Source organism: Anopheles marshallii, chromosome 3 (genome assembly GCF_943734725.1).
Source record: "Anopheles marshallii chromosome 3, idAnoMarsDA_429_01, whole genome shotgun sequence".
In the NCBI taxonomy this organism is placed as follows: Eukaryota; Metazoa; Arthropoda; class Insecta; order Diptera; family Culicidae; genus Anopheles; species Anopheles marshallii.
In genome coordinates, this window is record NC_071327.1 from 27,816,124 (window position 1) to 27,833,107 (window position 16,984).

At 40.4% G+C, this 16,984-nt stretch overlaps 1 protein-coding gene and 1 non-coding gene across 2 annotated transcripts in view; one reads left to right on the plus strand and one right to left on the minus strand.

Annotated features, from left to right (window-relative positions):
- The first annotated feature begins 4,788 nt into the window (after window positions 1-4,788).
- LOC128715872 (disintegrin and metalloproteinase domain-containing protein 10 homolog) overlaps window positions 4,789-16,984 on the plus strand; it is a 37,357-nt gene continuing 25,161 nt past the window's right edge. Inside the window, exon 1 of the mRNA XM_053810788.1 lies at window positions 4,789-4,852. Within this exon, the coding sequence (XP_053666763.1) occupies window positions 4,789-4,852 (64 nt within the window). The remainder of the gene's footprint in view (window positions 4,853-16,984) is intronic.
- Window positions 14,623-14,695, minus strand: Trnak-cuu (transfer RNA lysine (anticodon CUU)). Its single transcript has one exon. It is a non-coding gene; the product is annotated as a tRNA-Lys (tRNA).

The following is a 16,984-nucleotide window of genomic DNA, read 5'->3' on the forward strand; positions in this document are numbered from 1 at the left end:
CTACATTAATTGGTGTTTGAGACAGTCCTTCTATTAAAGTTCGTATATTGCTGTGAAATATATTTTAAGTACTACATTTCACAGACTGTTATTTTATACTTGTTTCTTTAATTTGATTCTAAAACTATTGTCGGTATTGGTCTGACTATTCCTGCTAATTGTCGAAGCTCTGTCAATTGATTTACCAATAGGTGAATAGTCGCTTCTGCCTGATATAATATTAGTAAGCTTTAACTTGATATTAACAGAGCGGAACCGTGGTCGTGTGCCTCGGTTTTTGGTCTTAGTACACCGAACGTCCTGGTTCAAATCTCGTCAATACCCCGCATCAGGTTTGTTATATCGTCTAATTAGTAAACAAGCAGTAATCATCTTAATTTATACATGGAGATTTCTGCTAAATGTGACTTTGCAAGCTCTTGGTCTTGCCATAATTTGGTAGAATATTTGTATAAAGTTATCCAATAGTTAACATTTTTAGGGTTAGTGGCAGTTAGTATACTGCAAATGTATTTTGTGCGTAGCTTTTGTTTGATTGTCTAATAGCTTTTTGCTTTAAGTGCTACGCCACAACCAGATGATTGTGTGTAATGTTTAAATGGAGAACGCATCATGCCCAGCATCCAGCTCTAGTCCTCTGTTCAGTATCTAAAAGGATTTATTTATAGTACCACACGATTGCGAAATATGCGGTGTGAGTAAGTGCACTCTTCGTCGATGCACTTCGTGGTGGCACTTGCGTGCCTTTGGGAGTCTTTAAAAGGTTGTTAATGATGATGATTTTTTGTTGTTGTGCGTGGGTTTAGTTTTTCTTCCACATTCAGAAAGTCTGTTCGAGATTATCAAACTTATTAACTGTTATGTTATTTTCCAATGTTTGAACCATCATACTGATTTTTGTTATTCGTTTTGTGTCGTTTACGGTGCAGAGGATGACAAACTTTTAGCGCACAACAACAGTTTGAACTGTGAATCAAGGGTTATTGGATGCTACTGGGATTCTGTGGCCGAGGTGACAAGGAGCCAGAGGAGTTGCATGTAAAAACGTGCGTGGGAGTGATACCAAAACGAACAGAGAGCCGCAGAGCGTTACGATCTCCGGCAGGAGAGTAATGTGATAAGAAACCTTTCCAGCAAAACGGACGATGGAGTAAAAACCTTGGGCCATTCGAGCATACTCTCTCGTAGTGAACGGGGGAAACCCAAGGCATGGTGTATCCTTATGAAAGGACAGCTCACAACCAGTGTTGTACTCGGGCAAACATCTAAATAGACCAATGGTTGTTGCTCTCGTCCCAAAACCGAGCAGTCAGAGAAATGAACACCTGAACTCTGGTGCTCCTGGACCTGCGCACTGCTTACTCATTGCCACTAAAACCATGGCGGCAGTTGAGTACTCCTTTGGACTCCTCGTTTTCGGCACCATGTTCTCTCTTGTGATTTTTCCTGTGGTTTGTTATGTGTATGGTTTTTTTTGTTGCTACATTCCAGTGTCGCTGCCCGTGCTGTATCTTGCGCCCAGTCCTCCACTGGCGGGAGCATTCATTTTATGCGTGAGTGACCCTCCGTGCCAGGGATAACAAAGACACTCGGTTCGAAGTTCGGAAGTACAGCGAACGCGAAACGCCAAAAACTGTCAACGCAAAAGGTAGCAATTGGTGTTTCGTTTCGCCAATGTTGCATATTAATCTGGGACGTGGAAAGGTGATCTGCATCTGGGTGGTTTGAGATAACTGATTGTCTGCAAACGCTTGGTGAAGTACGTCCGAAAATGGAGTTGCTGGCGGAGGATTAATGGCGAGTGTTTGTACAGTGTGCGAGTATTGCGTTGTTGTGAGTTGTTGCGCTGCCCAAACTTCTTTGTGTTGGGTTTGTTGGCATGTTAGTGGTGTGGTGAACTTTCGCTACCATGTGGCCCATGGAAAAGTGCATTCCCAATGGCGTGGTAAAACATGCGTGAAAATCTGCTATCAAAGTCTTCGAACCATTCTTGTCTATCTGGTGGGAGTTTTATTAGCTGTGCGTGCTTTATCGTGCTGATGCATTAATGGTGATTGAAGATTAAAGTATTCATCTTCCTGATGGAAAACCATTTTTCCAAGCCTTATCTGTTTTGAAGTGCTTATGGAGAAGCTGAGTCCTGTGTCCGTACCACAATGTGTATGCGTGTAAGTAGTTGTCAGAGCAAAAATAAACAATGTGAAATATGTTGTTCGTTGTACTTGGCTGTAGAAAATTTTGACGCTAGGATTACCATGTTTCTTTAGAAGGCAGGTGCTAAAAAGTCCTAAAGTCGAGGATATTTTGCAGTTTATTTATAATAGTGTTGAAGCAGTCTGTACTGTTTCTTAATAAAAAAATTAATCAACTCTCATCAAATGAATTGAGTAGGTTTCAATAATTATACAAACTCAATCAAAACAATTGTCTTTGCAGAAAAGCAAACATCAGCATCCATTACGATCTGTAGCGAAAGCTCTTTGTGTTTCCGACACAGAACAGCAACAACACATTCCTCGCTTGCGTGTGTGCGTGTGTGTAGTTGAGGGGTTTTTCGCGCTGTTGTTGATCGGGAGTTGTTTTTCACATTGCGAGACTGCGTGCTTGGTGCGAGGACTAAGTAACAATAAAAAAAAAGCAACAACAACCATGAGCTGAACACGACGGAGATGAATTTTCCAGCCGAGAACAGGAGAGTGCAGAAACGAGTGAGCAGATCGTTGGTGTGAATGAAACGGCGTGAATTAAATCTTATTCATGAATCCGAGATACATCTCGTGAACCATTCGCCATGCTGCTCGCTTTAATGTGTGTGTGTGCTGAGAAGGGAAGAAAATTGAAAAAAAAATGAGAGAGGAAAAAGAAAGAATAAAAAAAACAGCTGACCTTTTGTTTTGTCGCGAACTTTCTGTGCGCTGTTGGCAGTAGTGATGGACTCCTAAAGTACGGTTCGGAGTTACTAGTAGGGTTCGAACGAAACCCTTAAGAGAGGGGTTACTCTGTTGTTATTGCCACTTTCGAAGGACCCTAAAGCATTTCTCTACACCGAGCTGCTGTGTTGCAAAGGGTGGAATATTCGAGCGCAAATGATAGTCTTTGGGATTTCTTTTTTTTCTGTACACGTGTACAGGTAGTCTTCGAGATATACTACTGATGCGGATTGTTTAATGTCGAATTTTCGTTTATTTGAAAGTATTTCAAGCTAAGAAACAGTGTACAAACATCTAAATCAAATTTAATCGATCAAATTAGATAACGTTTTCAAACAATTATTTTCCTTTTAGCTTGATTTTCTTTAATTTTGTGAAAACATCCAAGACTATCTGTGCGTAAAGTTTGCGATTGATTGGTAAAGAATGGGAAATTATTTATACTGCTTGAGGAAAACCGCCGTTCACCATTCCTGCTTTTGGCAATCCTTGCGTCGATATATTCTGTATCCAGCCCACGAAAAACACACTAACAAAAACCTCGTTGGTAAATGGTGAACACTGTTCCGTACGCATAATTTTGCACGTTCCGATCGTGTGCACCGCGTAGTTAGGAAACAAAGAAACATAAGTTTTGCTGCTGTTAGCAAAAAAAAAAACACACACACACACACACCACTGGCGGAAAACTTGTATGGAAATCTGGGAGAGTGAGATAAAGCGAAGCGCCCCTTTGTGTGTATCGAAATGGTAGGATCATGTACATTTGGGGATAGGATTGCTACAATACTGCCACCATTCTAGCGACGTGAGACGGCCAAATGGCTGGATAAATCTATTCGAATGTGCAACCGAACCAGCCATATCTCGCTCCGGGCGATATGTGTTGTGGTTGTTTGGCATTCTTTGTTGAAATAGTAGCAACGACATGATATTTCCCAGCTATCTTCAATGTTCGGATTCGGAATCGAACTGTAACTTAAGGATGTTTATTTCTGCCATGCAACTTTTGTGCCACTGTGTATTAATTTTATTTTCGTTATTTCTCTATTTCGTTGCAGGAGCTCTGGACAACTGAAGACATTGAAGTTCATCGCTTTTTAGTGATTTGAAGAAATCGGAAAAAAATTACACATGTTGTTGAAATACCTCTGTTTTACACCCTTAATTGATTAAACAGATTGATATATGTGATTTTTTTTTAAATAGTTGTTTTTATTCAAATCTTAAATTCATTTGGCATTTCTTGTAGGTGCGTGTGCATTGGCCCCAAAAATTAATGTGTGAGTGAAAGATCGTGATTGAAAAAAAGGTGAATGAAGGTAATATTGTGGCAAAGCGTGGTTCAAAATCGATTATCTGTATGGATGTCTGAAAACCCCTCTCCCCTTGTGAAGGGTAAGTGCAAAGAATCGCTCTAGTGTGTATTGTGCGTGAGTGCGGTACGGTGGTATGATCGATCTGCAACGGTGTTATCAACGTGTTCGTGTGTATGTGTGAATGTGCATGAAGATAAAAAAAAGGATCGTGATCCTGAGGTGTGCAGCGATATTTGATCAATTCCGTTTGTTTTCCATGCCGATGAAAAATCCAATCATTCGTGTGAGTTATTGCGGGCTAGAGGAAAGAATTGTGCGGAAATTGTGAAGTAAATACCTACGGGAAGCAGTGAACAGAAGGAGGCAACTTACGAAAAATCGGTGGAAACGCTAACCCGATCATCCGTAGTATTGTTTAGCTGCTTTCTTCCGTGTTCTCCGCCAAGACGACGTGGCCAACGACGACGACGGCACATTCGCGCTTCAGATCACGGCACGATCGGCGGCGGCCATCCGGTTCCGGCTGATCGGGTGAAAAAATGCATCTGAAATGTGGATTACTGCTACTTTTTACGCTGCTGCTCCTCAACGACATCGAAAGTGGTATGTAGACGAAAATGGATTGGTGGAGATATGCTATTGACGTTTTTAACAGTGTTAAACTATCACATAGTAAGGCAACATTTGTATTCACCCGAAATAACCAACACACCGGGGGAAGATGATGATTTGGGTTAGACAAACGTTCCGGAATGAGCTCCCGTTTTGGCTTATGAATTCTCCCCCTAATCCTGTGGCGTTGTTTGACTTCGTCTCTAATCCTTTGCTCCGACCTGGGATGGGTTGAGTTGGTCCCGTCCCTTTTTTTTATCTCCCACCTTTAGAATGGCACGTGGCGCTTCCTACAGGGCAGGCTCAGTGTGAGATTGAGGAACACGGAGGACCCGGTAGTGGGATTACGGAAACGTTCGTAGAATTGAAAGATATTTGAAATCGTTTCCTAAGTCCCGAGAGCAGCATGTTGAATGCAAATCATGTTAAATTACCATCAGAGGAGATTACTTCCTCTCGCTTCGGTATTTGCTGTGCAAGCAATACTTATGAACGTCTTGCTGATATGGTTCGAAGAAGATACCAACATTAGCTTTAAATAACTTCACCAAAATTGGTTCTCTGAAAAGGGTTGTTGCGAGATGGTTAATATTGTTCGGTAATTTTATAAAACTGGCATTCAAATATAGAAATTACGTGCTGGTGTTGGAAGAATTGCTCATTGGCAATATTAATATGCTCCAGGATAAGAGTGTTTCCCTCGTGTACCACTACAAAGAACGCACGTCGGTTGATCACGTTTCGGCATTTAACATTTGACATGTTTTAGTAGATGCCAGTTGACGCCTCGTCGTGTTGTTGGCAATCCAAAAGCAATTAAAAGCTACACAAGTGTGATTTTCACGACTAGTCAGAACGGAACGTGACCATCATTTGTCTGACGCAATAGCGTGATGCAGTTTTGCCGCGTATTTTAATCGAATGGCTGAGAGTGCGACATTGCAATGGGATCCAAATTGACTGTAAAGGTCGAATTTAATCAGCGTTACACAATTACTTGTACAGATTTTGATTCGTATTACACTTTATCTCATTTTGTTGAAGCAATTAAGTTATTGACTCGGACTAGGACTTAAGACTACTACTACGAGACATGCCTTTCTCTTCTATAAAACGAAAGTCTTAAGCTCTGGACATGATGTTTGTAAATAGAGTCAAGTCTCTCTAAATGGCAAGCTGAAGGGATCGCTATCTTAGAGAGTCTTGCGGCTTTGAGAAACAAAAACACTTGGATGGTATACTATATCTGTATGGCAAAAGGCTTTAACCATATCCTGTAAACGCAGCCATCACGAGCAGTCAAACCCAAAAACACGGCTCCTCCCTTTGAGGCATTGGCGTACAAACATCTAGTGATATGCACAATGATTCAGAATGAATTATTTAAATCTTTCTAAAGAGTGAGTTAATTCTTACCTCGAAGAAGAATGTTCATAACTCTTTGTGATTTAATTCATTCATAAATAATTAAATCATTCAAAATAATTAAGATTTCATTCTTCACGGCAACCTTCAACTCACGATTTAAAACATGAATTAACTCGTGTGGGAGTGAACACGCGATTTAATGCTTCACGGTGACCTTCAACTCACGATTTGAATCGCGATTTTAAAACCCCCGATTCCCTCGTTGCTTATATGAAATTATTGAAATCTTTAAGAGTGAGTATAAGAGTTAAATCATCATTGTAACTCCTTTAACTCGGATTTAAATCCTTGAAAAGAATTAAATCCCCCGTTTCTACAAACATCATGAGCAGATTAGAGAAACTAATGGAAACCTTGCAGCTTTGAGAAACATAAAATATATTGAATATGAAAGGACTGTCAAGAATGTTGATCTTAGAGAGACTTGCTATCTATGAAAGATACTACCTTAGAGAAACTTGACTGTATATGATGCAAGCTTGTTGTTCTCGGTGGGTTGCGTTGTGTTGCCATTTGGATTATTATTTTTGGGTGTATGTGGTTCTTTTAATTATCTTCCAACAGTTCCACTTGGGGTGATTGTTGAGGTTTTATTTACACGTCATTCCGGATTATGAACGTGGTGCTCCAGTTTGTACTTTTGTTTGAGTTTTATCAACACTGCGATGGAACGACACTGCTGGTGGTGGGTCGGGAAAACATCGCCCGTTGTAACTTGTACGCACGAGTGCCACAAGTTAGAAAATGTAGGTTTGTTTGCTACTGAAGTTGATGCTTGGATGCGGGTTGTACCACGAGACGATTTATGTGGTTTCGACATATTTACTGTACTAAAATATTCAACAAATATCCCGAAGTTAAATATGAAAACCGTAAGACAGGTGATACACACAAAGAAGAGAAAAAAATCTTGCCGAGAATTTATTGAAATTCGCAACAAAAGGCATTAAGAATTGCAGAATTTATGTAAAAAATGCTCGAAAATATGATTTCGTTTTAAAATATTTCACCGTACGACGAAGAGTGATTTGTCCCTGCTCCTTTTTTGGATTTTGGATTGTTGGGTCTTTCAGCTTGGAAAGGTTATTTCCCTGGATAAAGCATCATAAGAACGGACGGACTTCTTTGCGGATTAGACAGGTGGCTTTTTTGTGTGGACGAATCAACCTTTTTTAGCATGTTTTTGCAAGATCCTTATGTACAGGGATGAAAGGCAGAACAACTTAATATCTGCTCTCGACCTTCATTCAAAGATCCTGTTGCTTTAGAAGGTTTTGGATTTATTTGTTATTAGGAAGGACTTATGCTATCGACATTTTTTATGATGTTCTACATGCGCAATACCTGTTGCATGACGGAGATTAATAGTGGGTCGGATCAAAGCTTTTGTAATTAAATTTTAATACGATGTAGAACGACCAAATGGAAAAAATATTATGTGATAAAAATCTACGCAATGGGGCACAATGGAGCATGATCAATTCAAGCATTTCTTTGTTCGTTCTTAAGAGTACATTTTAGTTACATAAAAGTAAAGCTTTGCTAAGAAAACGCGGAGGTTTTCATTTGTTATTTTTTTCTTCTTTGGCACCATTTGTATATGCTTTCTTTCGCAACTGAGAACAAGCTATGCATTGGGTAATGTTTTTTTTTTCGTTCGTTTCACCTCAATTATGTCTAAGTTTTGCCACACACCACCACAATCATTCCTATTTGGGGCTCATTTTCACGAGTCACACTGAAAATACATAACCTCCAAATGCGTCTTTGAAGGACACTTGAAGCCGAAACGAATTTCGTTGAAAGACGCGGCACCTCGCCGGGTGGATGGTTCGTAATGTAGTAATTTGAAAGCATTTTAGCATTTGGTGTGTGTGTGTGTGTGTATTTTCGTCTGAAACGAAGTGGAAGCTCTTGGCGAAAATTTGTTCCCTACCATTGCGACCGTACGTGACTGTTTGTGCAGACAGGTTTGATTGTGTCTTTGGTCCGTCTTTCGGAAGTGGTGTCCTTCGAATGGCATTCGGACGTAACGGGGAGGATGGATAAAACATAAACCAGTTAACACTCAGTGCGTTTAAAATGTCCCAAAAATTAATTCAAGCGCTGCAAATGATGTCGATGGCGAGTTATTGCTGATTCGGTGGTATGGCAAGACGGGAGGACCATCACATAAAAATTGGCTATTAAATGTTTGCCTTGAACGTGAAGATGTTTTCGTTTGTTACAGTGAACGGAGACTGTCCTTCCGGTCGAAGCAATCAAGGTTTAGGCGCTGGTAGGAAATGGCATGGCGTAGAAGTCCATCTATTTGATTCATTTTGAAACCCTACATTGGAACTCGTTCATGGAACAAATATTGTAAAAATACAACGCTTTTAGATATTTTGCTATCTGTCGAATGCTTTTAGGGGGTTGTTCAAGTTAGTTTTTATTCTAGCCAGTACAAAAAAATTGGTTTTGTAACAATGAATTTGCAGGTGGTATTGGCGGTTTAATGGTAGCAGAGTCAATCTACGTAAGACAGAACCGGTCATAAATTCTCATCTAGACCCGACAAAATCAGCACAAGAATTCGGTAAAACATGTCATGGTAAATCAATTATGTTGGTGGATAGGTATATGTGTTGGGTAGATGAGGCACCCCTAGTATATTCCATCAGATTTTACATTTCGAAGATGCCGAAGTGCATGTGTGGGTTAGTAATCATAGAACCATTGTTGTATACAGGGTTTACACGGTAAGAAATGCTTCATAGGAACCGTAAGACATTTCAAAACCAGCGAAGTATGCCAATCACATTGCAAGGTGGCTTATTAAACCCTGTAAATCACTGTCTGTAGTAGTACCATTCTGGAGTTGATTACTATTGACGAATCTCGAGCGTCTGTTCAATGTGTGTTCAAGGAACATCAGACTGGTTGAAGGAAAAAAATGCCAAGGTGTTTTATGTTTTTAAATAGTTGCAATGAAAAATATGTTTCCATTTGCATACCACGTGTACGTGAACAATGAGTGAGAAAAATGCAAAAAAGTTTAAAATATTCAACGTTGAGCGATTTAATTAGATAGCGAAACATCAAATCGAGAGAAAGCAAACGTTTATACGTATTTTACACTCAATGTTATGTATTTCTTTGAAGTTTCGTTACAGTTAAAAGTGGAACGAAGTCAAATATGTAAAAAAAACGCCGCAATTGAAATGTTTTACACTGTTTATGAAATGTGAACGAATCTTCACAACAAGCGTACTGAATATTTGAGTCAGCTTATTCTGCAGCACCCGGTCAGCATCGCTGAGTTTCCTCTGCCGGAGATGTCTGTTGCAAGTGCAGCAGAGCAATAGGACATAGCCTTTGTGCAGCTGTCAGGTTCTGAGCATCATTTCGAGCGTATCAAAACTTGTTGGAAGTAGCATGCTTTGCAGTTCGTATAAGTCGTGTTTTCTTGCCCGAAAGCAATGGTTGAGAAATTGGAAAAGTTGTGCCTGGCGGATTTAAAAATAAGACTATTAGTGCAACGAATGGTTTGCCTTCGTTGTTGGAAGTGTTATCTTTTCTTTATTACACAGTTAGTACACTGTTACGAAACATGTTTAAGGGTTTTTGTCGCGTTCGTACATGATCATCATCATCGTAGCAATGATTCATCGTAACGAGACAATCGCGGTTTAATGCTGCCACTTCCACGATACTGATAGCAGCTGGAAGAGCTCTCGGCTCAATATCATTTGTGCAAACGGACACTCTTTTCCATTCATAAAACATAACCCTACTTGTACTACTATCAGCAAGTGACTCAAGCAGCACACACACCCGTGCCGGGGATTGGCACGTTGGTGCTAATAATGCTAATATTTTTGCACAAATTCAAGCACCCTCCCGTAGCTTGTGGATGCGCTTTTTTTTTGTTGTCTCTTGCCATGATTTCGCGGCAATGTTTTCTACTGCCGCCACCAATACTAATGGTGTACCCCGCGCGCTGGTACGTTTGCGCGAATGCATTACGCAGCAGACGGAACGAAGCGGTTGGTTTGTTGATGAGTTGCTTCCTTCGGCAAACATCACATCGATGAAGAGTGGCCGTATGACGTGGTGTGTAGTACCAGTATCAGCGGAGATAGTTTAGGAAGTTGCTGTGAATCATTCGCTAAAAGTACGAACATGTATTAAATTTATATTATCAAGAAATACAAATTTGTACATCAACAAATATTGACTTTTCGGTAGCAAATGATTAAATCTGCTTGCTTTGCTCGCTAGTCACGAAAGGGCATTGTAAACTTGCTAGTAAGCAAAACTCGCCTCAATGTAAAGTGAACCGGTAAACATTAGCCAATGGGATTCCCGGCAAACACATCGATACGCGCGTATCTCGCGAATTCTCGAACGACGACGCACTAGCGCGGTTAGAGGTCAGTAACATCCGCGAAACATCGCTTTGGTTGTCTGTCTTGTCTCTTTCTCTGTCTCTCTCACAACTCCACAAAACACACACACACACACACACACTAGTGCTTTCCTCGTGGCTTGATGATGGCCTTTGCCAAGTACGGACGTGTGATGATGAGACAAACCAACTGATGCGAATTATTCCCCGGACCGTGGTTCCACAAACCAACGCGCGCGCGGGTTCCGACTGAGGGCAATGATTCATGTTCCGGTTTTTGAATTTTCCTTACCACCCACCGCCCTCGGCTGGGCGATAGAGCTCGGGTCTGACTGTTTTCGAGGGCACACCACCGTCAAAGACACGGAGAACCCAAACAGTGCGGGGGACTTTCAAGCGTGCCGCGCGGGGATGGCTGGGCGATCGAGGGAGAGATCGGGAGCATCAGAGAATAATCTGGGTGCCCAAAGCATTCGCCATTAATCATCATTTGAATCTCGTTTGTATTCTACGAATGTCATCTCGCTTTCCTGATTTCTATCTATGCTCTATTCTACACCATTTTATATGACTTTTTTTCTCTCTCCCCGGGAGCAATGGCTTTCGATTCGTTTTTACTGTTCCGGGGGTACCATTTGATTGTTAATTTCGTGATTTTTTTTGTTCCAGAAATTGTCATACTATCTTGTGATTCTCGAAACTCATTTCTCGGAGTATTCTTTTATAAATTGCCGATAATGTTAATAGAGCTATTGCAGGGTAATAAACTTAAAGTATTAAACAGCATACTGTTTAATCACATGCTTGTGATTTCTTAGCATCAATGCAATAAAATGGGGTAGTAAATGGGGATCAGTAAAATATTTTATATTATTCGGTTGTGTTTTTCTATTGAACTGATTGATGGATTTTGTACACAAACTATTACAAGCTGATATTATTACCTTCGTTTTGATTTCTAACCAGAATTTGTACGAATGTTTTTCTTTCATTAAAAATAACAGTTGCATAGTTTCCACGTATTACAATAACTTTAATGAACCGACATTTCACTGTTTCTCAACGGGTCTGCTAAGCCTTGGCGGTTTGAGTCGTTCTGTAGAAAACTTTTAATGAGCAACTGAAACAAGCAGTCTTATTTTTGTAACCTAAGGGCACAGAATATCGGTAGAAAAAAGTTTTAATACTTCAGGTTTCTATAGACCCACGCATTATTCTTTTCCACGATTTCTGCGGCCGAGTTCTATTTACGAATTGGTTTCAACATTCGTTTTCTGCTAGTGTCTAACTGCACCCACTAGCGTGGTGCGCACAGGAAATATTTTACAACTGACTTCAATTCTACTGTCAGCCCAATTATGTTATTGTACGTAATATTTCATCCTAAGCAGCACTATCGCAACGAATGTGAAGTTCATGTTTTAATGCTACGGTCGTGGAGAGCACGTAATAGATTCGGGATTGGAATATTGTTCATGATATTAATAATTCCAGCGCAACGATTTTCGGAAGTCATAAAGGAAAAATAGTACCCAGAATAAATCAAACTTCCAGCCAAGCACCAGAAATGCGAAACACAGGGGAGGCAATACGCGTAACTTCGCCGAATTCGTTGCTTCGCAAAGCACGAGTTCGCACGATGGTGATACTCGCAATAATATTTCATGACCCTTTGTTCTGGTTTTCGATGCCACGAAATATTGGAAGCATTCAGGTTCAGGTTACGAAAAGCATCTGTAATTGACCATTTCGAAAAAAAGACCCCAGCTGAAACTGTGTGCGATACCTTTGTCACCTAAGGAGTAATAGCAATTAGGGTCCTGATCAAATGTTTTCGTGATATGCGATGTCTGCACCACGGTAAGGGAGAAACAGCACCCATTTTCTTTGAAGTGGCTCTAGACGTCTAGACGTGGAGGCCAATATCCTTTGATGATTGGTTTTGTTTGCTGAACTGGCGTGTTAGTATGAACTCTGGAGGTATGAAATATGCACGCATTATTTTATTATTTACTTGTAAACAATGTAACAAACAAATGAATGATTCAAGTTCAGTGAAACGATAGCAAGAGAGGAAAAAAACCGAGTTTCTACTTTCCAATTGCAAGTAATGTGTAATGTGGAGAAGCAAACAAGAGTAAGCACTAATTTTTGTTTATGGTATATTCGAACACATACGCCACATGGAAATTGCTCATACGCATAATATGATGTAAAACAAGCATAACCATTGGGCGGTGCTCCAATGCTCCAAGTGAACTTGTAATATGTAGCCACGGTCATGTAGCAAATAATTCATAACAGGCCTCTCTCCCCTGTTCTTCTTCACTTTCGTCTCGGTTTTTCATTGTCATGAAAGACAAATCACGCGATTTTATTTTTCAATTTCAATTTCAATTTATCTTCAATGTGAGGTTTTATGTTGCTTATTTTGGTATATTTTGATCCGGTGCCCTAGTCGTTTATCGGTAGGAACTCTGGATGATACCGCAAAGGATCGATGTTTAACTGTTCTATATCCTGGTTAAAATGTAAACATAGGGCAAGAAACATTACCATTACTTGCTTGTACAACATTGAAGATCCATATTGAATCTATTCCCAATAATTGCTTAAGAGTAATTGGTCTGTTGGTTTAGATTCTTTCTATTTTAAACTTAAACGAACAGATGAGGTTTTATACAAAATCACTATAGGGTGTCACAGTCGCCAATCTGCTACATCTGTGTCTGTGTTTACCACCATTCCGTACCGTTTGTCTCGGTCGAATAGGTATAATTTTCTTCGCTTTTTTTTTTTTGATACACGGTGACCAAAGGTCATTGGAAAACGAGCGAATGATACAAAACCTTGTCAACAGGGAGCCGTGAAAGTAACCGTGTGTGAAATGGAAAAATAAATAAACCAGAAACTAAACTAATTGACCTAAATCAGACGGGCGTGAACTTTATGTGCGAATGGTGTGGATGTCGGTGTTCGGTAGGTGGCATGGATTGTAGTGTGGCACTATGACAAGTTGTTTCACATCGTTGCTTGTCAGTTTAACTTTCAGAAACTTCTTGTGAATGTCTTCCTGTTGGACGATACACATCATATCTGTTTACCACTACAATTCGCCTTTTGTTGCGTTTAACCTGATGCAGACCACAGAATTGAATGATGCAAACAGGCAACATGCATCAAATCACAAATCTATGCTAACATATCATACAAAATGGTTATTCCAAGGTTAGAGTTGATTTAAATGAAGGGTATGATTTTGTAGTAAACCAAACCGCCATTCCCACTCCTTAATAAAAAAACCACCAATAAAACAACAAATCACGTTCAAATTCTCTCGGGTATTTGCTAAGCGAAGTGTATGCAACACTATGCTCGACAGGAAATAGACTAACGGTCACCGGTATGCGTAACTCGTGCCTCGTGCTCATTGCGGTTGTTTGTGGCCCACACGGTACTAACCACATTCGTGTTATTTCTGCAGCAAACTAGCGGCAACATTATAATGACAATGAGTGGAGCTAGGTTTATCAGTCGGTTATGAGCCAGGAGTGTGTATTATGGTTGTTATTACATGAAACATCGAAGCTGTTTGGACGTTTTGTCAGTTTTGTCATTATGGATGAGTTGATACTGATGAAATTCTCATTAGGTTGAGGTGATTGTTTGGGTATTAACTCTTTCCTAAATAATGTTATACATTATATAAGAGCTATGAACTTAAAGGATATTTGTCAAACATTTACAACATTACATTGACTGCTGTCGTAATTGTGTTATTAAATATAAGTAATGCGTATTTGCTAACTCGTCGAGACCGTTTCCCTAAACTCAATTGCTATCAGACAATTCAACTACAGTTGGAAATTAGCAGGTCAAGGAACGCAAAAGACTTGGCAGCTCAAGTTAAAATTATTAGATGGTCCAAAAAAAGCTTTTGTAGCGCCCAACGTGGGGCTCGAACCCACGACCCTGAGATTAAGAGTCTCATGCTCTACCGACTGAGCTAGCCGGGCTAGATGAGGAAAGGTGGTTCCGATTGAAACACACCGAGTGATCGTAGTGTCCGACCTCTGATCCATGGATCGACAGTGTTCCGCTAAGCGTGTTTTATTTATAAACATCGCTTGACCACACCATAAACAAGATCTCGCATGAAGTGCGAGAAAATACACTTTAGATAAGGTAGTGGTGTTGAGCAGAACCATACACATAAGGCGTGCATATTCTTGCTTTACGAATCGGTTCATCCTGTGTCTTCGCTCATTGGGGAGATGCATTTCTGTGACCCCTGATCGGAATGAAATAAGATCTAGTTGAATAAACCCCCTTCTTAAGCATTTGATTTCCGTTTCGGAATGCATCAGCAAGGGTATTATGTTTCATATAACAATTTGCCAGCACCTCCGCCGCTGCCCCTGGCATAGCTATGTGAACCAGCATTAGCTCTGAGTGTGTACGTGCCTGGAAGTGTGTTGCTATTTATTTCTGCATGCGAAACAACAAGAAATAGCCGCGGTCCGACCAACCACATCGCAATCGCCGGAGCGTATTAATTTAATCGTGAAGCGCTCCGATTGTGAAAAGGTTTAATCGGGACACATATTACAACCCTTGCCGTAGTGCCGGTAAGACTTCTGCCTCCCGGAGGGGTGATCACTTGTTTGCCATTATGTGTACAAGCCTTTTGATGATCAGTGATAAAAATGGCTCCGTTCGATGCCGGTGTTTGGGACGGTCCTCATTGAGGATGTTTGTCACGTGGTTTTCAGGCAGCGTCATCAACAGTGTAAGGGCGCTCGGAGCCGACCTGTGGCCTTGTAAAGGGAAATTGCTCAATTGACCAACGAACCAAGCGGCGAGTTCTATCGAACCACAGTTACCAATCAAACACACATCATCGATCGGTCGAACAGTGGAAGTGTTACCGCCCGTTATCGGCAAAAGCCGCCCGGGATGTGTGGAAGCCTGGCGAGTTCCATTGCTAATGTGTTGTTTCTTCCAATACAAACATTGTTCATTATGTTTTCACCCCCCTCTCATGTTTTTGCTACTACGGCACGCTTTGCTTCATTGGGTTGGAAAAATGTGTCCCACCAATGAGATTGCCGGTCAACGCTAACGAGGTGTTGTGGGTTTTCTCTCCCGTTCCTAGAATAAATCATAATTACCGACACGTCTGTTGAAAGGCTTTTTACATAAATTTGCTCCTGTTTTTCGTATGCAGGCCGTTATTTGTTGCGTGTTGGGACGCTATGAAGAAAAGCACAACAGTGTTGAAAAACAAAGTGGAGCTATCAAACAATCGATACATGCATGTAACACGTTTTGAAGATTCACAATAATAATTGTGTTGAGAATTAAATGAACAAAAATGTTTCACTGCACGCTATTTGGAGTAGTTGAACTCTTTTTTATTAGAGTTCTTCAATAGAAGAAATAACAACAAGATCTCGCGTAATAAATTCGTAGACCTATCGACCCAAACACCTTCGTGTGTGTCTGAAAGCGTTTTCCTTTTTTATGATACCGATTAAGATAACGCACACAAAAATTGCTATCATAACTTAATGTACTTCAATTACCTCCCACACTCACCACTACTCTATACACCTTGGACCAAAACCGCTGATCGTTTGCGCTATTTTTTCGCCAAGAAGCGAACGACGTTCATTATCTTTCGACAAAGAGCCGAAAACAAAACGCAAAAGTTCGTCTACCGGTGTTTTATTGGTCACTTATTTTGTCGTTAATCAGCGACGTAAGTCGGATTAGGGATTATGGGTGTAAGTTATGCGTGAAAAAAAAAAAACAAAACCAAACTAGATAAAGACAATACACTTTATCATATAAAAAAAATAAATAAATAAAACATTAAGTACACGTTTGCGACGTTTGCCGATCGAAGAAGCGAATGTGTTAAGGCAACAAATAGGAAAATATGATGAGAAAGCGAGGAGAGGACACAAAAAAGGAAAAAGGAAATTCTCTACTGAATGCCAACATCGTATATATGCGCGGTTTTCCCTTGCCGGTCGTTTTCACCTCACCAGGAAGGATAACGAATTTATTAGCCTCGCGTGTCACCATATCGTTAAGCCTGTCAGCGACAATAGCACTTGGGAGAGAGAGAGAGTGAAGATGAAAAAGAAAACGAGAAATGGACTAAGCTGGGAAAATGTTACCACACATTGATCGGGCTGAAAATCCTCACTCCCATTTGTTCCCATCCGGCGAATGGAACCGAAACACTTCATTCATCTTTACCACCGTGTTTTTGTGTATATTGAAAGCCAAGTTTTTTT